Source organism: Scyliorhinus torazame, chromosome 27 (assembly GCF_047496885.1).
Source record: "Scyliorhinus torazame isolate Kashiwa2021f chromosome 27, sScyTor2.1, whole genome shotgun sequence".
NCBI classification, from domain to species: Eukaryota; Metazoa; Chordata; class Chondrichthyes; order Carcharhiniformes; family Scyliorhinidae; genus Scyliorhinus; species Scyliorhinus torazame.
The window spans coordinates 8089433-8111916 of NC_092733.1; the positions used below are offsets into that span (position 1 = coordinate 8089433).

At 46.9% G+C, this 22484-nt stretch overlaps 1 protein-coding gene across 4 annotated transcripts in view; it reads right to left on the bottom strand.

The window, feature by feature from the left end:
* Nucleotides 1-631: 631 nt before the first annotated feature.
* nacc1b (nucleus accumbens associated 1, BEN and BTB (POZ) domain containing b) overlaps nucleotides 632-22484 on the bottom strand; it is a 35087-nt gene continuing 13234 nt past the window's right edge. For all 4 annotated transcript variants that reach the window (XM_072490887.1, XM_072490885.1, XM_072490886.1 and 1 more), the window contains 4 exons: nucleotides 20570-20746; nucleotides 20338-20443; nucleotides 18887-18984; nucleotides 632-8907 (listed from right to left, as the gene is read on the bottom strand). In XM_072490887.1, coding sequence (XP_072346988.1) covers nucleotides 8642-8907; nucleotides 18887-18984; nucleotides 20338-20443; nucleotides 20570-20746 — 647 coding nt within the window. In that variant the 3' untranslated portion in view covers nucleotides 632-8641. The remainder of the gene's footprint in view (nucleotides 8908-18886; nucleotides 18985-20337; nucleotides 20444-20569; nucleotides 20747-22484) is intronic.

Consider the following 22484-nt stretch of genomic DNA (forward strand, 5'->3'; position numbering starts at 1 on the left):
CTGAATGATAATCTTTTATTATTGTCACAAGTAGGCTTACATTAACACTGCAATGAAGTTACTGTGAAAATCCCGTGGTCGCCACATTCTGGCGCCTGTTCGGGTACGCAGAGGGAGAATTCAGGATGTCCAATTCACCTAACAAGCACGTCTTTCGGGACTGTGGGAGGAAACCCACGCAGACACGGGGAGAATGTGCAGACTCTGCACAGCGTGACCCAAGCCGGGAATTGAACCTGGGACCCTGGCGCTGTGAAGCAACAGTGCTAACCACTTTGCTACCGTGCTGCCCAAGAGAACGATCTAACCTGCTCCGTCAGCAGCTTTTAGTACCAAAACCAAAATGTACTGGATTGGTGGAAAATATAACTGGGCAAGTATTTATCGGGACCTTCTGATATTTTTCTGTCTGCTACTTCAGTAGGGGAGGGTGGGGGTGTTAACTGCTGTGAAATAGCAGACAGGGAGAGCATTAGAGTTGAGTAGAGTCCCCCAAACAGGCAGTGGTGAATTGGCACAGATTTCACCCAGGTGGGATGTGGAACAAGCAGCATCTGTTTTGTTCAATTGCACATTCATTCACCTCTGTCATCAACCTTCTAGTCGAAGCAGCAAGTGACTAAACAGGAAGGAAAAAAAACTCATCTTTTTAATAGTCACAGGCTATGTGATACATAAACTTTACAAGTATTGGTCAATAGAAGCAGTAGCTGGAAAAACATTTATGCACAAGTATTTTGTACAAAACTGCTATGATATTAAAAATGCCGATCGCACGAACTACATACAGATGACACTGATATACAATGTAAGGCAATAGCAACAACAAGCCATCAGCAATGACTCCAGACTTGTATAATGATCTTCCCCCACCCGGCCCCCTCTTCAAACTAAATTTAAATCGACAATAGTTAAGCCAAAATAAGAACTATATATACACATTACCCTAAAAATGCTTTTTTTAAATTACTTTTTTTTAAGAAGCTTAAAAAAAAAAAAAAAATCCTTTCCTCACAGATTACAGGTAAAAGTGCAGTCATCAAGGACATCCTGGGCAGGTGAGAGAAAAGCTGTAGATGACAAAGGGGAGGTGAGATATTACTGGCTGACCAAAATAAAGTGGCGAACCCGTTTAACACGTTCCTCCATCAGCTCTTGAAGCCCACGCTCAGCCAGGCTGGACACTCAGCCAGGCTGGACGCTCAGCCAGGCTGGACACTCAGCCAGGCTGGACGCTCAGCCAGGCTGGACGCTCAGCCAGGCTGGACGCTCAGCCAGGCTGGACGCTCAGCCAGGCTGGACGCTCAGCCAGGCTGGACGCTCAGCCAGGCTGGACGCTCAGCCAGGCTGGACGCTCAGCCAGGCTGGACGCTCAGCCAGGCTGGACACTCAGCCAGGCTGGACGCTAAGTCACCGTTCTCTTAACCCACAAACCCTGGGATTCAAACTATTACTTGTAAATGGAGGAACTGCTGAAATTAGTCATTTGGAAAAGTTGTATTAAAGCTATGGTTTCTATTTTGAGAAGTAGTCTACTATGCAATTATTTGGAGCCTAGATATCTCGTTCATTAGGTTCTCTCCCCCCACCTCTCAAGTAATTCTCTACGTCACTGGCTCCAGTGTCATTCGAGAGGTCTTCCAATCTAAAACACGGTCTTTTGTGGGGAGAGGGAGAGGCTAAATTACGCTGGGTCCTAAAGAACAGATGTGTTCTGAGGCTGTTGTGTATTTGGAAGGCTACCATTCCTCCAAATGAACACATTTAACACGACCCTCAGTTTTACAGTGAAATCACTCAACCCTCAGCTTGCATTGTACAGAATTCCAGACCTATTCAGTCCCAGGAAAAGCACGTTGATTGATTCGATCATTTCCCGCTGTTTCCAATTCCTTGCCCAAGCACAAACCTTTCCCGAAATGTGGGTTCTCACATTTAAGTCAGTGAAGCAATTCAGTAATCATTTGCACACTAATAGATTATTTGTATAAAGGTCTCTGAATTTGGTTCCAGTGACAGTACACAGCATTGTAAACACACTGAAGCATTAATATTTAGTTGATCGTCTCCAGTCTTCCCCATAATTCAGTTGTTCTGTTTAATATTAAGACATCATTCATCACGATTGTGCCTAATTTTAATCTTTTGCGTTGTCACTCTGCCTCGTTTGGCAGGACCAGATCACTGGGAGCAAATTGAAAAGCAGTAATTCAGCTCATCAATTCCGATTGTGCCACAGTCCTCCTTCCAATTGCTAACTGTTACTCTTTTAAAAAATAACTTGGTTTATTTTCAGGAGAGCGATTTCTTGGTTTGAGTGTCAGCCACTTCTCGGTTAGTAATCCTCCCACTACCCAGCCCCAATGACATTTCCTAAATCAGAATGTAGACTCACAGCGTCAGACTAAGGGCACTTTTGACCTGAATGCACAAATCGGCAGACAGAAGACATTTGCACTCCACCAGATTGAGTGGGATTGGAACCCCAGTGCGTCCATGCTGTGTACCATGGAGGCAAAGTAAAAGGGTCGAGGTCTGGAATCTGATCCCACACCACATCTCAAGGGCAACTAGGGATGGGCAATAAAGATGCTGGTCGAGCCAGCGATACTAGAAAGTAATCCACTGGCTGTGCAGCACTCTGATTGTAGCTGGTTGCACAGACGGACTGACTGCCCTGCCTGGAATATGCACTCCTCACCCTTCAGAAATTTGCAAAAATGAAAATGAAGTCTTAGAAAGCTGAAGAGCCTGTTAATAATCTGAAGGTATTGTATTCTGAGGTGTGCCGTATGCCGTAGAGGTTCGAACACGCACACACACACACACACTTCAGCCTCCCAGTTGGCCAGATCTCACTCAGGTTTCAAACACCGGCTGAACAGATTCATATATAACATTCACACCACACAAGTGCCAGGCAATAACCTCCCTTTGACATTCAATGACATTACTATCAAATCCCCCACAATTAAACATCCTGGGGGTTACCACTGACCAGAAACTCAACTAGTCATATAGATATTGTGGCGACAAGAGCAGGTCAGAGGCTGGGAATACTGTGCCAATTCCAGACTCCCTAAAGACTATCCACTATCTACAAGGTACAAGTCAGGAGGAGTGTAACGGAATACTCTCCACGTGCCTGGATGAGTGCAGCTCCAAAAACACTCAAGAAGCTCAACTCCATCCAGGACAAAGCAGCCCATTTCATTGCTACGCCTTCCACAAACATTCACTCCCTCCTCAACCGATGCACAGTGGCAGCCGTGTGCACCATCTACAAGATGCACTGCAGCAACTCACCAAGGCTCCTTAGGCAACACCTTCCAAACTCTCAACCAGTACCATCTAGGATAAGAGCAGCAGATACCTGGCAGATTCCAAGTCACTCACCACCCTGACTTGGAAATATATTGATGTTACTGGAGTGTCGCTGGGGCAAAATCCTGGAACACCCTAACAGCACAGTGGGTGTATGTACACCTCAGAGACTGAGGGGTTCAAGAAAGCGGCTCATCACCACCTTCTGAAGGGCAATTAGGGATGGGGAACAAATGTTGCGCCCAGTCAGCGACATCCACATCCCTTTTAAAAATGTGAAATTAAAAAGGAACCGCTCCCATTGGTTGCTCAACATGCCCATCATTGCAAACGCTGCTCCATTCGGCCAATTACACACTCTTTTTGTTCCCCAATTCGATCATTAATGACCCTCAGTGAAACAGACTTTTCCCATATCCCCGCTATTTGTCTGACAAATAAACAAAAGCATTTCAATAAAACACCTTCTCCTTGGTGTGATCTTGAGATTAACCTTCAATTCCTGCAGACCCCAACTCAATCCGCAATGATCGGCAACCCCTCGATCTTACCTTGCCTCTAAAAGAGTGACCCCTCAGGTGGCACTGTTCAATGCGCAGGACAACCTCAGGACTGTCTAAAGGAAAACTACAGTTACTGTACACACACAGTGCTTGCTGTCCAGCCATTGATACCACAATCCTTTCCATTCTGCCATGCTGGGAGGAGGGGGTAAGTGATACAATATTGTGCACACTTTCAGATGTTTGATTAAAAGATCCTGACCTTTGGGCAGAGGGCCAGCAATGACTCCCATTTTTATTATATCATTCTGGAATTTTTTTCCTGGTTCACAATTTGATCCACTTTTCTGGAAAACATCCAAACTCAGTGGATCTGACCCCGTCAGTTCCGTTGCCTACAATCAGGGCTACCGGTTAATGGTGGCTGAGTCAATTCTGTTCTTATTCTCCGCTAGTTAGGTAGATTTGGCATCACATTCCATACTAGAACTGGGCACTGCACCTCCAAGTAATAAAAAGAAATTTGAATGTCCTCGTACAAGAAACACAAGCATTGCACGAACAGCAAGCAATAGGAAGGCAAATGGCCTGTTGGCTTTTAGATCCCAGAGGACTGGCGAACGAGGAAGAGACCTTGCTGCAATTGTGCAGAACCTTGAGGAGGTTGGAGCACTGGGTACAGTTCTGATCTCCTTCTCCAAGGAAGGATATATTTGGCTTGGAGGTTGTGCAGTGACGGTTCCTGCGATGAGTGGGCTATCCCATGTGGAGAGATTGAAGGCCTGCACCCTCAGCAGCGAAGCAGAATGAGCTGCTTTGGCAGGGCAGATTATTAGCACTGGCTGGAGAATCTGGAACTAGGGGGCACTGTCTCAGTGTAATGGGACGATCGTTTAAGGCTGAGATACAGAGAAATATCTTTACTCAGGGAACTGTGAATCTTTGGAATACCTGAGAGAGCTGGGGGAATGATCAGCCATGGAGTTTAATCAAGCCCGAGATCAATAGATGGTTAGACTCTTTGGAAATCAAAGGTTACGGGGATCAGGCGGGAAAGTGGAAATGAGGAAAAGCTGGACCATGAACAGTGGAGTTGGTTCGAGGGGCCGAATGGCCCACTCCTATTTCTTACATTCTGAAGGTCTAATGGGGAGGTGAGTGAGGCACATCCTGATCACTATCAGGTGTTGGCTGAGGACACCATCAAACTTGGCAGTGATGCTCCTCATAGTCAAAGAGCCAGAGGGTGCAAGCCCCCCGGGCTCACACGTGGCTACTTGGCTGAGGTACCGAGGAGAGTCTAAGGCCTTTTTGAAATCTTGAATTGATTGAGAAAGGTGTTAAAACAAGGGAGTTAGTGAGTTATTTCACTCCTCTAAATGTAAAAACATCCCGAATTTGAATCTTTAAAATTGCAATACTGAAAAGATCAGATTGCGGAGTAGAACAATAATTCCCAAATTCCTCTGCCTTTCACTTGGATTCTCAAAATGACAGAAAATGATAGTTTTTGGGCAGGCTTTAAAAATTGGAAGTCGGGGGGGGGGGGGGGGGGGGGGGGGGGTGGAGGCCGGGTATTGTGATAGGAGGATTCCTTTAAGGGGCTCCTTCCTATGAAAACCCAGGTGACTTCAACCAGGAATGCCTCCCGGGATGTGGCATTGGTAAATTGTGATTGGCAATGGAAAACCCAAGGTATTCCTCATACCAATGATGGTATTCCACACGGCAGGATATTGAGCTTTATCGCCACTATAGTCTCGTTATTTGAACAGTTTCGGATACCTTCCCCGGACTCCACCCCCAACTCTTAAATGGACGACTTGGGTCGACCGTACTATTGTACATTGGGCTGGAGAGATTTCACGGAGTAACAGTTTCAACTCTAACCTCTTTCCCTTCCCATACCCTGCAGCTGCGCATCACCTACAGCTGCACAACTCCGAGTTTATCTTCTGTCATCACTTTAAACACCAATTTCCTTTTATCGATACTGTTCTATGGGCAACTATCTGGTGCAAGGGGGTTAGTGCCACTGACCAGTAACTGGCATCTCTACAATTCACATTCTGATTACACGTAGCAGACCATTGTCTCCACTGTAAATCTTGTTACAGAACTCACTGGCATAGATTTCCTTTAATTAAGAGAAAGATCTTGCCCAGGGCATAGGTAGCCAGCGTAACTAAGGCAAAATGCTAACTGTTTACACAAACCTAATGGTAAAAACAGAATGTTGATGTTTCTTTCAGTGAAGACTCTATTCTAGACTTCCTAACAAATCAATTCCCTACCCCTATTCAAAAATACACAAAATATTTTCTAGAACAATAGGATAATCTATCTTTGCTAAAGTGTGCATTTTCCACTAACTCACACCCTATCCCGAAATTGGATGTGATTATAGTCCACACCACAATACATCCTATTAATCAAACAAAGCGATTACCTTTTCGACATCTTTCCGCCCACTGCCTTTGGTAACCTATGTTGAGCAGATGTCACTCAACCTCTTGTGTATCAGTTTTGTGCTGATTGAGGTGAGGGATGGAATATGCAACATCAGTATCAAGAACCTCAGGTCAGGTACAGAACCACTTGATGAAGTGAAGACCTCTCCTACACTGCCTTAGCAATGACACATCACCTTGGCTACACAAGAGGAATTCCTAGCCACTTCCCACTCCAGTCACCTTCTGGAGCCAAAACCGGGACAGTTTTTGACCTGTGGGTCATGGAGACAAGACGGAGATTGCCCAGAACGGTCCCACAGGTCTGTGCTGCTTTTCAACATAGGTTCCAGAGGTTAAAGACCAGAGTTTAACTCACCAAACTTCCTGGTCTCCAGTTGCACCCCCTCCCAGTCCATGATCTACACCCCTATTCGGTAGTTACAGAGCAGAAGGGGAGATTTAATAGGAGGAACTCAATTACAAGGGGCTCTGATAGATTAGGTAGGGAGAAAGTGGCAGTGACATAAGGGTGAATAGCCAGAGGGTGAAGGTTGACAGTAATTAATGGAAAAAAACAGTGGGAAGGCGAGGAGAATATTTTTACTCAGTGAGTTACTATGATCAGGAATGCACTGTCCGAGGGAATCGTGGAATTAGATTCAATCGTGACTTTCACTAGGAAATTATATACTTGAAAGGGAAAATATTGTTGGGATGTGGGGGAAAGGACGGGGGAGTGGGACTAATAGGATACCTGTTTCAGAGAGCTCGAATAGGCAAATGGCCTCCTGTACTGTCTCGTTCTATGATTCAATTATTTGACTCTCGTTATCCATGGACTTAATTGTTGGACAAAGCTTTAAACAAGAAATTGCTTCACTGGACAGCTTTTTTTTGGTATTTGTGTTGCGTTAAGTCTTTATTCTGGGTCTGAGTCATCTGTCATTCTCTGGTGGGAGTGGCAAATTCTCCATTATGGTGAATGTGAAAATTCCACTCCATGTGCGTGTAAGAGGGTGTGTGTGCACGTGTGTATATATGCATGCATGTGTGTCCATATGTATTTGTGTGTGTTATGTGCATATGTGTCTGCGAGTATGTGGGAGCTACCGCCCTCATGACTGAATGCATCAGATATCGTATCACATTGAGGGTAAGTAGGTTGACAAATAAAGTACCATTGGTTCTGTACTGATTCCCACTGCCTGACGGGATCCCCTTATTGTCCCTGGGGTTTCGTCTCTTACATAGAACATACAGTGCAGAAGGAGGCCATTCGGGCCATTGAGTCTGCACCGACCCACTTAAGCCCTCACTTCGACCCTATCCCTGTAACCCAAAAACCCCATCTAACCTTTTTGGTCACTAAGGGCAATTTATCATGGCCAATCCACCTAACCTGCACGTCTTTGGACTGTGGGAGGAAACCGGAGCACCTGGAGGAAACCCACGCAGACACGGGGAGAACGTGCAGACTCCGCACAGCCAGTGATCCAGCACTGGAATCAAACCTGGGACCCAGGCGCTGTGAAACCACAGTGCTATCCACTTGTGCTACCGTGCTGCCCACAAAACCTTACGGGTTTGTTGATTACATTCGTTTTACCTTTAAACAGGCTGAGTGAGGAAGAAACATGGCCAGTGAAAGGATTTGGAAAGAATTTAGTGGATGTGTTGCGAAAAGGGGAGTTAAGTGGGTAGTTGTTTTTTTTTTTTTTTTAAACTGGTTTGTAGGAAAATCGAGTCACTCGGAACACTGGGTTAAAGATGCATTTGTAAAATTAGCTCACACACTTTACCAGAGAAAGTCTGTGAAATAATTATTGCCGTGTAAACGTCCAGCTCCAGTAAACTGGGAACGATCTTGAGGAGTGAAATCTGCCCTGCTCATCGGAACAAAATGTTTACAGTAAGCAGCAGGGCTACCGTCGCCCGGAAAAGGTTAAGCATGCTGCAGTGAAAAGAGCAGTTCAAAAAAAAACCTTCAAGATTGTAGCTTATGAGACTATCATTAAATATTATTGTAGTGTTGATTTAGGGAAACAAACGGCCGGATTCCTGCGAAAGACACAAACCTCGCGCCACCGCCCCCTCCGACACAACACAGAATGGTGGGTGGCACCTTCGGGATATCAGACAGAGAGGGAGAAACAGCCCAACCAATTACATTCAGCGACCCCCCCCCCCACCACCGCCGTACCCACATCCATTCATTCCTTCATGCCCATCACTGCAGAATAAATAGTTTTTTGTTTCTGTACCTCTAACAGTGTTTGTGTGCACAAGATGTCAGATTTTTGTGTCATGGGTCATTCTAGATTGAACCCTGGATTTTGACACCTCCGTCCGAGGTGGTTTCAGTCACTGAGCGGACTCCAGGGAAGACCCCGCTTCGCCCTCGTGATTGGCGGCCTCGAAGGCCTGCTCTGCGTTCAGTACATCTGAGTCGAGGTTGACTCCTGTTGTGTCCGAGATAAAGGAGGTGTAGGCGTCTCCTTCCACCATCAGCAGCTTGAGTTTGGGAATCCAGCTCTTGCGGACTACCCGACGGGCGTTGGTGCACATGTCGGCCGCGATGGCATTCATCTCACTCTCCTTGAAGTTGGGTGCAAAGTTCTGGCAGTAGACTGCAAAGGGAGGGGTGAGGGGTGAAAAACAGCACGAGCGTTAGAACCAACCTCAAATATTCAACATTGCAGTTACTTTCTTGTTTAATCTCGGGCTGGATTCTCCGTTCCTGCGGCCAAGTGCCGGCGCGAACCGAGACTCGGCGGGAGGTTTACGTGAAAAAAATCGGCGCAAACCCCTCGCCGATTCCGGTACCAGTGAGGAGCTAGCACCGGCTGAAACTCCCGCCCCCCAATGCTGAAATCGGCCCGAGAATGGCCGGGTCCCGGGTCGCACGGCTGACGACCTGCAACGGTCACACCGCACAACATGGCGCCGGCCGTGCGCGGACCTGACCCCCCATCCGCGCACCCATCCCTCCCGGCCGCCACCCGCCAGTCTCCCGCAGCCCTCGCAGAAGCTCCGCCGGCCAGCGGCATAGATCCCAGCCGAGTGTGGCAGCGCTGGACACAGTCCACGCCGGGTTCACGATTTGTGTGGCCACACGTGTCCTGCGCCAGCGGGAACTAGGCCCATCGGGGGGGGGGGGGGGGGGGGGGAAGAGCATTGCAGGGCGCCAATGGCATTGCGACTGCACGCGGCGCGGGTCACGATGATGCCATTTCGGAGCGGAGCATGGCTGACCAGCGTCACCGATTTCGGCGTCGGAGCCCATTCTCTGCCCAATCGAACACGATTTCGGAGTCAGGCAACGGAGAATCCTGCCCCTCATCTTTGAACGGTGCAAGGGCAGCATGGTGGCGCAGTGGTAGCACTGCAGTCTCACGGCGCCGAGGTCCCAGGTTCGATCCCGGCTCTGGGTCACTGTCCGTGTGGAGTTTGCACGTTCTCCCCGTGTCTGCATGGGTTTCGACCCACAACCCAAAGGTGTGCAGGGTACGTGAATTGAACACGTTAAACTGCCCCTTAATTGGAAAAAATGAATTGGGTACTCTAAATTTATTTTTTTAAATCTTTGAACGGTGCAGGGACCCACTGGGGTGCGGTCCAAAGGTCCAGCTCCAAGCTGGCATTCAGGGGTCAGCTTTCCTGTGTGTGGCTGAGCGTGTACAGGATTGTGAAGGGGCGTCACAAACAGATTGCATCTGATCCTCAGCCACCATCCCAGTCATCGCTCCATGATGATCAAGAACAGGATGCTCGGCTGATTACCAAGTTACTGGTTCGCAATAAGCACAAGGGACTGATTGTTGCTCAGAGACCATTTCTCTCTCCGCAAGGCACTCAATGTTAAATTGGAGCTGATTTTGACATGGCAATTGGTTGTTATGCCACAATTAATGACTTGACCTCTCTCCATGAAATCCCGCGGGTGTTTTGTAAACAAGGCCGGTTAATATTTACTAAACCAAGCAACACAGATCACAGCAGTGCACCAACTTTTAATTTCCTTATTCTGCTTCTCTCGCTCATTCCTCCTTTAAAACTGAACTTTTATTAACGCGTCTTAAAAATCCTTCTTTGTCTTGTGAAGTTTATTAGAGTCACAGGGTTGCTTTGTTTTAAAGGCGCTTTATAAATGCTAGTTGTCTTTTTTTGGGCAGGTTTTCACCACGTGGTAAAGTTTGAGTGAAAATCCCCCTGAATCGATTTTTGTTCATTTGAGCAAAAGAAAACATATTTAATTAGAATTTTGCACATTTATATTGTGCTATATTGGAACGGAGAGGACTGCTAATAGAAGAAGACAGTGCAAAACCCATGAGGAAGCATCAATTTGAATAAGTGCCTTGTTGCTCATTTAATTTCATGGTTGATACAGCAGTTTTGCCAGAACACGCCGAGCAGTGAGTAAAATGAAAGAGGGAAGCGATTTTGATATTCAGCGAGGTAGCTCCATTTAACCTGTCGCAGTATCAGATGAGAATGGGAGCTACATGACATCACGGAACAATTTCTTAAAAAAAACACACTAAATTAATTAGCCCTGACCATGGCTATGCAAATGAATGGTGACTCGTTCTCAAGGCAGAAAGACGCTAATTATTATACTTCATTCATGCCATTTAGAATTAATGAGTTTTATTTGAAAAAATTCAAAATATATTTTCTCTCTCGTTCCTCTCCTGGAGGTGGCTGAAAGATTGCTGGAGGAAAGGTTCTTTGGCCACCCGTTGACTCTGGCCCATAAGATGTAGGAGCAGAAGCGGGCCATTCGGCCCATCGAGTCTGCTCCGCCATTCAATGAGATTGCGACTGATCCGATAATCCTCAACTCCACTTTCCCGCCTTATCCCCATAACCCTCAATTCCCTCACTGATTAAAATTCTGTATCTCTCGGCCTTGAACATGCTTAACGACCCGGCCTCTAAAGCTCCCTGCAGTAAAGAATTCCACAGATTCACTCTCCTCTGAGAGAAGAAATTCCTCCTCATCTCTGTCTGAAATGGGCGACCCCTGACTCTGAGATTGTGCCCTCTGGTCCCAGACTCTCCCACAAGGAGAAACAACCTCTCAACATCTACCCTGTCAAACCCCCCTGAGAATCAGATATGTCTCAATAAGGTCGCCGTTCTTCTAAACTCCAATGAGCACAGCCCGACCCACTCAACCTCTCCTCATAAGAAAACCCCTCCATACCCGGGATCAACCTAGTGAACCTTCTCTGGACGGCCTCCCTTTATGCCAGTGGTAATTTCATCCGTGCAAAGCTACACGGTGTGTTGGAAGGCGGCACGGTGGCAGAGTGGTTAGCACTGCTGCCTCACAGTGTCAGGGACCCGGGTTCAATTCCGGCCTTGGGTGACTGTGTGCGTGTGTGTGGAGTGTGCACGTTCTCCCCGTGTCTGTGTGGGTTTCCTCCGGGTGCTCTGGTCCAAAGATGTGCAGGTTAGGTGGGATTCTGGGGTTAGGGTGGGGGTGTGGGCCTGGGTAGGCTGCTCTTTCAGAGTGTCAGTGCAGACTCGATGGGCCAAATGGCCTCCTTCTGCACTGTAGGGATTCTATGGGATTTAACAACAGCAACACCACTGCAAAGCTAATTTCTACCAGCACCCCTCAGTCCAGCTCGGATAGGCTCCCTCAGCAGAGATTCGCAGTACATAAGCCATGGACAGATGTGATGGGCTTGCATCCTTTTACAAATAGCCTTTGAAGGAATACCACGTGATGTGGCCTGTATTGCAATTTTCTCCCACCACTGCGCCAGTTCCTCATGGGAAGCAGCATTCTGAGATCAGGCACTTACATCCCTTGTGCAGAGGGAGATAGTCCAGAGTTAAACAATCTGTTAGCAACTGGTTATGGGATAGAACCGTAGAATTCCACAGAATTTCTACAGTGCAGAAGGAGATCGTTCGGCCCATCGCATCTGCACCGACCCTCTGAATGAGCACCCTACCTAGGAGCACCCCGCTGCCTGACGACCCGTAACCTAACCTGTACATCCCTGCACACCAAGGGGCAATTTATCATGGCCAATCCACCTAACCCGCACATCTTTGGACTATGGGAAGAAACCAAAGCAGCCGGAGGAAACCCACGCAGACACTAGGAGAATATGCAGACTCCGCACAGACAGTGACACAAGCCGGGAATCGAACCTGGGACCCTGGAGCTGTGTGGCAGCAGTGCTAACCCCTGCACCGCCGGGATACTCAGCTACCAGATCACTGGGAGGGTGTAAACAATTATAAGAGCTGTAACTTGCATTTGCACAGAGCCAGGAGTGAGACACAGCTAAGAGTGAGTTTGGGAATTTGAATCTAGGTGGGAATTCGAAGCTGGGTGGGGAGGAAGTGCTTTTTATCCCTGGTAAGTGACTGGTAAGTAGTGTTTCTGTTTTTCTGTTTCTTTTCATTGGTATATTTATTTATTTTTTCTTTGTTGTTTTTTTTGTTGAAATTGTAGTTGTTGAAGTTAAACAAAGGTTTAAGACATGGCAGGAGATCTCAGACCCGTGTCATGCTCCTCGTGTGCGATGTGGGAGCTCAGGGACACGTCCACTGTCCCTGGCTCCTTCACGTGCAAGAAGTGTGTCCAGTTGCAGCTCCTGTTAGACCGCTTGACGGCTCTGGAGCTGCAGATGGACTCACTTTGGAGCATCCGCGATGCTGAGGATGTCGTGGATAGCACGTTTAGCGAGTTGTTCACACCGCAGGTGAAAGGTACGGAGGGAGATAGAAAATGGGTGACCAGAAGACAGAGCAAGAGTAGGAAGGCAGTGCAGGTGTCCTCTGCGGTCATCTCCCTGCAAAACAGATATACCGCTTTGGATACTGTTGAGGGAGATGGCTCACCAGGGGAAGGCAGCAGCAGCCAGGTTCATGGCACCGGGGCTGGCTCTGCTGCGCAGCTGGGCAGGAAGAGGAATGGCACGGCTATAGTGATAGGGGACTCAATTGTAAGGGGAATAGACAGGCGGTTCTGCGGAAGCAATCGAGACTCCAGGATGGTATGTTGCCTCCCTGGTGCAAGGGTCAAGGATGTCTCGGAGCGGCTGCAGGACATTCTGGGGGGGTGAACAGCCAGCTGTCGAGTTGCACATAGGCACCAACGATATAGGTAAAAAACGGGACGAGGTCCTACAAGCTGAATTTAGGGAGCTAGGAGTTAAACTAAAAAGTAGGACCTCAAAGGTAGTAATCTCAGGATTGCTACCAGTGCCACGAGCTAGTCAGAGTAGGAATGTTAGGATAGAGAGGATGAATGCGTGGCTCAAGAGATGGTGCAAGAGGGAGGGATTCAAATTCCTGGGACATTGGAACCGGTTCTGGGGGAGGTGGGACCAGTACAAACCGGACGGTCTGCACCTGGGCAGGACTGGAACCGATGTTCTGGGGGGGGGGGGGGTGTTTGCTAGAGCTGTTGGGGAGAGTTTAAACTAATGTGGCAGGGGGATGGGAACCGATGCAGGAAGTTGGAAGGTAGTAAAACAGGGACAGAAATAAAAGGCAGTAAGGGGGAAAGTGTAAGGCAGAGAAGCCATAGTCAAAAATCAAAAAGGGCGACAGTACAAGGTACAGTGACTGAGGGGACCTCAGTGAATAGGACCAGGAATACTAAAAGAAATAAAACGGGAAGTGAAAACATTAATGGTAAGCGACGCAGCAGGTTGTTACATGAAGATATGGGTTCAACGACAAGGAAAATTAGGAGAAAGGTTAAGAGGAAATATAACTTAGGAGAGGTTACTGATCGAGGTGTTAAGATTCAGAACAGAGGTAAAAAAAAGCCAACATAAGTGTACTTTACCTGAATGCTCGTAGTATTCGGAATAAGGTAAATGAGTTGATGGCGCAAATCATCGTGAATGACTATGATTTAGTGCCCATTACTGAAACATGGTTAAAGGATGGTCACGACTGGGAGTTAAATATCCGAGGGTATCAAACTTTTCGGAAGGACAGAGTGGATGGTAAGGGAGGTGGTGTAGCTCTGTTATTTAAGGATGACATCCGGGCAATAGTAAGGGATGACATCGGTGCTATGGAGGATAAGGTTGAATCCATTTGGGCTAGAAATCAGGAATAGTAAGGCAAAAAAGTCACTGATAGGAGTAATCTATAGGCCACCAAATAGTAACATTATGGTGGGGCAGGCAATAAACAAAGAAATAACAGATGCATGTAGAAATGGTACAGCAGTTATCATGGGGTATTTTAATCTACATATTGATTGGGTTAACCAGGTCGGTCAAGGCAGCCTTGAGGAGGAGTTTATAGAATGTATCCGCGATAGTTTCCTAGAACAGTATGTAATGGAACCTACGAGGGAACAAGCGGTCCTAGATCTGGTCCTGTGTAATGAGACAGGATTGATTCAGGATCTCATAGTTAGGGATCCTCTCGGAAGGAGCGATCACAATATGGTGGAATTTAAAATACAGATGGAGGGTGAGAAGGTAAAATCAAGCACTAGTGTTTTGTGCTTAAACAAAGGAGATTACAATGGGATGAGAGAAGAACTTGCTAAGGTAGACTGGGAGCAAAGACTTTATAGTGAAACAGTTGAGGAACAGTGGAGAACCTTCCAAGTGATTTTTAACAGTGCTCAGCAAAGGTTTATACCAACAAAAAGGAAGGACAGTAAAAAGAGGGAAAATCGACCGTGGATATCTAAGGAAATAAGGGAGAGTATCGAATTGAAGGAAAAAAACATACAAAGTAGCAAAGATCAGTGGGAGACTAGAGGACTTGGAAATCTTTAGGGGGCAACAGAAAGCTACTAAAAAAGCTATAAAGAAGAGTAAGATAGATTATGAGAGTAAACTTGCTCAGAATATAAAAACAGATAGTAAAAGTTTCTACAAATACATAAAACAAAAAAGAGTGGCTAAGGTAAATATTGGTCCTTTAGAGGATGAGAAGGGAGATTTAATAATGGGAGATGAGGAAATGGCTGAGGAACTGAACAGGTTTTTTGGGTCGGTCTTCACAGTGGAAGACACAAATAACATGCCAGAGACTGATGGAAATGAGGCTATGACAGGTGAGGACCTTGAGAGGATTGTTATCACCAAGGAGGTAGTGATGGGCAAGCTAATGGGGCTAAAGTTAGATAAGTCTCCTGGACCTGATGGAATGCATCCCAGAGTGCTAAAAGAGATGGCTAGGGAAATTGCAAATGCACTAGTGATAATTTACCAAAATTCACTAGACTCTGGGGTGGTCCCGGCGGATTGGAAATTAGCAAACGTGACACCACTGTTTAAAAAAAGAGGTAGGCAGAAAGCGGGTAATTATAGGCCAGTGAGCTTAACTTCGGTAGTAGGGAAGATGCTGGAATCTATCATCAAGGAAGAAATAGCGAGGCATCTGGATGGAAATTGTCCCATTGGGCAGACGCAGCATGGGTTCATAAAGGGCAGGTCGTGCCTAACTAATGTAGTGGAATGTTTGGAGGACATTAACAGTGCGGTAGATAACAGAGAGCCAATGGATGTGGTATATCTGGATTTCCAGAAAGCCTTTGACAAGGTGCCACACAAAAGGTTGTTGCATAAGATAAAGATGCATGGCATTAAGGGGAAAGTAGTAGCATGGATAGAGGATTGGTTAATTAATAGAAAGCAAAGAGTGAGGATTAATAGGTGTTTCTCTGGTTGGCAATCAGTAGCTAGTGGTGTCCCTCAGGGATCAGTGTTGGGCCCACAACTGTTCACAATTTACATAGATGATTTGGAGTTGGGGACCAAGGGCAATGTGTTCAAGTTTGCAGACGACACTAAGATAAGTGGTAAAGCAAAAAGTGCAGAGGATACTGGAAGTCTGCAGAGGGATTTGGATAGCCTAAGTGAATGGGCTAGGGTCTGGCAGATGGAATACAATGTTGACAAATGTGAGGTTATCCATTTTGGTAGGAATAACAGCAAAAGGGATTATTATTTCAATGATAAAATATTAAAACATGCTGCTGTGCAGAGGGACCTGGGTGTGCTAGTGCATGAGTTGCAAAAAGTTGGTTTAGAGGTGCAACAGGTGATTAAGAAGGCAAATGGAATTTTGTCCTTCAATTCTAGAGGGATGGAGTTTAAGACTAGGGAGGTTATGCTGCAATTGTATAAGGTGTTAGTGAGGCCACACCTGGAGTAGTGTTCAGTTTTGGTCTCCTTACTTGAGAAAGGACGTACTGGCACTGGAGGGTGTGCAGAGGAGATTCACTAGGTTAATCCCAGAGCTGAAGGGGTTGGATTACGAGGAGAGGTTGAGTAGACTGGGACTGTACTCGTTGGAATTTAGAAGGATGAGGGGGGATCTTATAGAAACATATAAGATTATGAAGGGAATAGATAGGATAGATGCGGGCAGGTTGTTTCCACTGGCGGGTGAAAGCAGAACTAGGGGGCATAGCCTCAAAATAAGGGGAAGTAGATTTAGGACTGAGTTTAGGAGGAACTTCTTCACCCAAAGGATTGTGAATCTATGGAATTCCTTGCCCAGTGAAGCAGTAGAGGCTCCTTCATTAAATGTTTTTAAGATAAAGAGAGTTTTTTGAAGAATAAAGGGATTAAGGGTTATGGTGTTCGGGCCGGAAAGCGGAGCTGAGTCCACAAAAGATCAGCCATGATCTCATTGAATGGTGGAGCAGGCTCGAGGGGCCAGATGGCCTACTCCTGCTCTTATGTTCTTATGTTCAACACGGTTTATGTAAGCAGACAAAAGCTGACACCAAGGCACAGAAGGAGACTTTAGTCTGACGCCCAAAACCTTGATTAAAGAGTGAGTCGAAAGGAGTATTTTGAGTGAGAGATTTAACGTGGAATTGTACAAATTGTCTAGGCAGCAAAGGCCCGGCTGACAAGAGGGCAGGGGTAGGGTGGTGAAGGAAGTATAGTATGACCAAGAGGACAGAATTGGGAGAATGCAGGATTGATGATGGATTTTGGGGTCGGAGGAAGTTACAGAGACAAGAGAGACCTTGACGGGATTTCAATGTCGGGGCGATTTTAAAGCTTAGCTGTTGTTGGATGAGGAATAATTGAACTGAGGGGTGTTATTGAAAATATGGAAAGATGTGTCATTTGAAACATGGAAGTCTGGCAATCTGGTCTGAGAGAAACATGAGAGGATACAGGGAAAGATCCCACAAAGGGTTAACAGCAGCTGCAAAGAGCAGGATTGTAAAATGCAGATATCCTTGGTCAAGACAAACAGGATTTTGAATGAAGCCAAAAACAATGGCTCACACCTTCATTGAAAGTAACTATCTTAGTGAGCAGCTGGAAAAACATGGATGAGGTTCAGTTGAATTCTAGGTGTGAAATTTTGCTAATACCAGGTAAATTAAAGAAAACTGGAGACGATCAATCTACGAGAAACATAATTCAAAGCCAAAATCAAAGTCTAAATTATGAGCCGAGGACACAATTGGAAAATAAAACTATAGAAATGATAGGAATTAAAAGTAACACCTCTTGAAGTCAAAGCATTTTGAACATCACAAAGGAAACAATGTAATCAGATCTATGAGATGAAGTCATGTCAAAATGAATACTGAGTTGGATTAGAAAGTTTAGATCAAAGATACTTTTTACAATCAAAGTTAAATCAAGAGTTACTTTACAATAAAGTCATAAAAACTAGATAACTGTTAGAAAAATATATAAACCTAGAGACCAGAGCAGGAACTACCAGAACCAGAACTCAAGAGAGAGGCGGAGAAGCAGAGTCAAATTACAGCCAGCTCGGCCATGGGAAAGGGACAGGGCAAAGCAGCCGAGCTAATACATCCAAGGAAGACTAGAATTTAAAGAGTAGGCAGAGTCAGCTCAGAGACAGCCAGCAGAGCTAGCTCTCACAGCTCGGTACATGGGAAAGATAGGACACAGCAACCGAGTTAACCAGCAAATACATCTAAAGAAGACCAGACTTTAAAGAAGATTGATTGTCAAGTTGGGCCTGAAGGTCCCTTCAACCAACCAGAAGGATCCAGAAGCAAGATCTTTTTACTTTTCTGTAAAGAAAGTAATTGCAGCTTTTAAAAGAAAAAATATAATAATAAAATAACTTAATTTAACCTGAAATAGTGGTTATTCCAAAGTCTACTTTACTTACTTCGCAATGCGGGACCCAGGATCGATGCTACTAAGTGGTAAGTAGATGAAATCTTCGGTGAAGGTATGGGTTATACCGGGGGATAACTTGAAAACATAGTTTGACCTGAATAGCACCCATTGAAGCTTGCATCGGAGTCGGGGAGTGAGAATCCCTGTTCACCATTTAGAATGTCAGCCCTTTTTGGTATAGGGGGACTTCTAAGAATAGTGGTGAGTTTTCAAAAACAGGGGTAACAAGACATGGATGAAGGATTCAGCGGCAGACAAGCTGATGAAGGGGCGGGGATGGGTGATGTTATGGAGGAGTCAGTAGGATTGGCGATGAAGTGGATACGTGGTTGGAATCTCATCTTCAGGGCTTCAAATGTGATTCACAAATTGCAAATGGTCTGATTTCACTTCAGACAAGGGCCAGGGAGACATGGTGCCGTTTATACATGCTGCCAAGCAGAGTGACAGGCTGAACTGTTACTGTACTCACTTTTCACGGCATTAAGGACCCGACTATCCAGAGGTTTCCGGCTTGGGTCGTTCGTGGAGGAGCGGATTCCAGTGCCACAGCTATTTGCCAGTGTGTTCCTGCAGCAGGAGAGGAAATGAACACACATTGAAGTCTGTCGTTAAGCAAATCTGCAGAATATCATAGCGTGAGCAACTGGTCTCCTAACTCAAATTCTTCCAAACTCTGTTGACTGTTTAGAATAGAAGGGCAGCACGGTAGCATGGTGGATAGCACAATTGTTTCACAGCTCCAGGGTCCCAGGTTCGATTCCCGGCTTGGGTCACCGTCTGTGCGAAGTCTGCACGTTCTCCCCGCGTGTGTGCGTGGGTTTCCTCCGGGTGCTCCGGTTTCCTCCCACAGTCCAAAGATATGCAGGTTAGGTGGATTGGCCATGCTAAATTGTCCTTAGTGTCCAAAATTGCCCTTAGTGTTGGGTGGGGTTATGGGGATAGGGTGGAGGTGTGGGCTTGGGTAGGGTGCTCTTTCAAAAGAACCGGTGCAGACTCGATGGGCCGAATGGCCTCCTTCTGCAAATTCTATGATGAAATAGAATAAGAGGTTGTTTGGCCCATCGAGTGTGCACCGACCCTTCGAAAGAGCACTACCCCCCCCCCCCCCCCCCCCCGCAACCCCATAACCTAACGTGCTCATCACTGGAAACTAAGGGGTACTTTAGCACGGCCAATCCACCTAACCCGCGCATCTTTGGACTGTGCGAGGAAACCGGAGCACCCGGAGGAAACCCACACAGACATGGGGAGAAAGTGCAAACTCCACACAGTCACCCGAGGCCGGAATGGAACCCGGGTCCCCGGTGCTGTGAGGCAACAGTGCTAACCACTGTGCGGTGAGGCACTGTGCCACCGGGCGGTGTGGCACTGTGCCACCGGGCGGTGTGGCACTGTGCCACCGGGCGGTGTGGCACTGTGCCACCGGGCGGTGAGGCATTGTGCCACCGGGCGGTGAGGCACTGTGCCACCGGGCCGCCCTAAACATTCATCTTTGACATCTTCCCAGTTCTGACGAAAGGTTGTCAGCCTGAACATAGGAGGCCTTGTAGAACAGCGGGCAGCATTCCTATCGCTGGAACAGAAGCTCTGAGTTCGAGTCCAACTCCAGGACTTGTTGGCCACGGAAGGAGTGTTCACAACGTGGTTCAACGGGCTGATAATCAGCTCGGGAATACTCTCCCCCCATCCCCACTATTCCCCAAAGAGAAAAAACGGTGTGTGTGAAGATACACTCAAAGAAAAAACCATGAACATAGGATTAGGCACACTTTGTGCAGGAGTTGGTCATTTGGCTCTGCGAACCGGCTTCACCATTCAGTAAGAACACAGCTGATTGGGCTGTGGTCTCTGCTCCGCTTTCCGTTTACTGCTGACCTTTGCCCCAGACGTGTCTGGTTTTTATTTTGCCTGGTTCCTTACCGGTCGAAGAAGGATGCGAGCAGCCTTCGGAGGAGGACTTTGTGGCGCGTTCCTGCGCAGACGTGGCAGTTCATCAGTTGGGCTCGGGTGATGAAGACGCTGGTTCCTGTCAGAAAAATAGAAAGGAGGTCAGGAGGTCATTCTCCACAAGCAGGGAGGCCTTCCGTGTGAAGGCCAGCCTGGCGGAGAGCTGGAGAGTGATGGACAGAGGCATCTGAACCCCGGGCCGTACCTGTCACAAGTTCCAGCTTTTCAGTGGGATCCCCCTCTGCATAAAGCTTGGGGTGGCATCGGTTACCGATCTGGGTGATCAGTTCAGCTGGCAAAGCGGCGAGGTCCCTCCTCATCCGGACCCTCGAGCGGGCGTCTGTGGTTAAGTGATCGGGCAGAGCTTCGACCCGCTCAGTCGCTGTCAAAACAAGAACAAATCTGGGGATGAGGTAGGTTATACAATACCGAAACAGACTATTCAACCTGCCCACTCCATGTCGGTGTTTCCCCCCCCTGCGCACCGCTTCACCAACCGCCTACCTCATCTCACCCCATCATCCTATCCTTCTATTTCTCTCTCCTTCATGTGTTACCATAAGACCATAAGACATAGGAGCGGAAGTAAGGCCATTCGGCCCATCGATTCCACCCCACCATTCAATCATGGCTGATTTCAACTCCATTTACCCGCTCTCTCTCCATAGCCCTTAATTCCTCGAGAAATCAAGAATTTATCAACTTCTGTCTTAAAGACACTCAACGTCCCGGCCTCCACCGCCCTCTGTGGCAATGAATTCCACAGACCCGCCACTCTCTGGCTGAAGAAATTTCTCCTCATCTCTGTTCTAAAGGGACTCCCTTTTATTCTAAGGCTGTGCCCCCGGGTCCTAGTCTCCCCTGCTAATGGAAACAACTTCCCTACATCCACCCTATCTAAGCCATTCATTATCTTGTAAGTTTCTATTAGATCTCCCCTCAACCTCCTAAACTCCAATGAATATAATCCCAGGATCCTCAGACGTTCATCGTATGTTAGGCCGACCATTCCTGGGATCATCCGTGTGAATCTCCGCTGGACCCACTCCAGTGCCAGTGTGTCCTTCCTGAGGTGTGGGGCCCAAAATTGCTCACAGTATTCTAAATGGGGCCTAACTAATGCTTTATAAAGCTTCAGAAGTACATCCCTGCTTTTATGTTCCAAGCCTCTTGAGATGAATGACAACATTGCATTTGCTTTCTTAATTACGGACTCAACCTGCAAGTTTACCTTTAGAGAATCCTGGACTAGGACTCCTAAGTCCCTTTGCACTTCAGCATTATGAATTTTGTCACCGTTTAGAAAATAGTCCATGCCTCTATTCTTTTTTCCAAAGTGCAAGACCTCGCACTTGCCCACGTTGAATTTCATCAGCCATTTCTTGGACCACTCTCCTAAACTGTCTAAATCTTTCTGCAGCCTCCCCACCTCCTCCATACTACCTGCCCCTCCACCTATCTTTGTATCATCGGCAAACTTAGCCAGAATGCCCCCAGTCCCGTCATCTAGATCGTTAATATATAAAGAGAACAGCTGTGGCCCCAACACTGAACCCTGCGGGACACCACTCGTCACCGGTTGCCATTCCGAAAAAGAACCTTTTATCCCAACTCTCTGCCTTCTGCCTGACAGCCAATCGTCAATCCATGTTAGTACCTTGCCTCGAATACCATGGGCCCTTATTTTACTCAGTTCATCTAGTTTCGCCTTAAATCCATCCACACTTTTTACTCCAGCCACTCCCTGAGAGACCGAGATCCGCATTCTCACCACTCGCTGGGTTAAGATGTTTCTGTCTTACTGATGGCCCCTAGTTCTGGCCTCACCCACAAGTGGAAATATATTTTGTAATTCAGCTTATTAAAACTTTTCACAAATTTAAAGACTCTGGCAGGTATTCCCCCCTCCCCAGTCTTCTCTTTTCACAGAAAACAGCCCTGAGCTGATATGCTCTGCCCTCTCAGGATATGTCAGGTGGCAGGATTTTGAAGAAAAGGTGGGGAATTCTGCCCACTGTCCTGGCCAAAAAACCAAGCTGGCCGTTATCTCACTGCTGTTCGTGGGAGTTTTACTGCGAGCAAACTGGCTGCTGCATTTCTTCACCTCAAAAAGTGTGTCA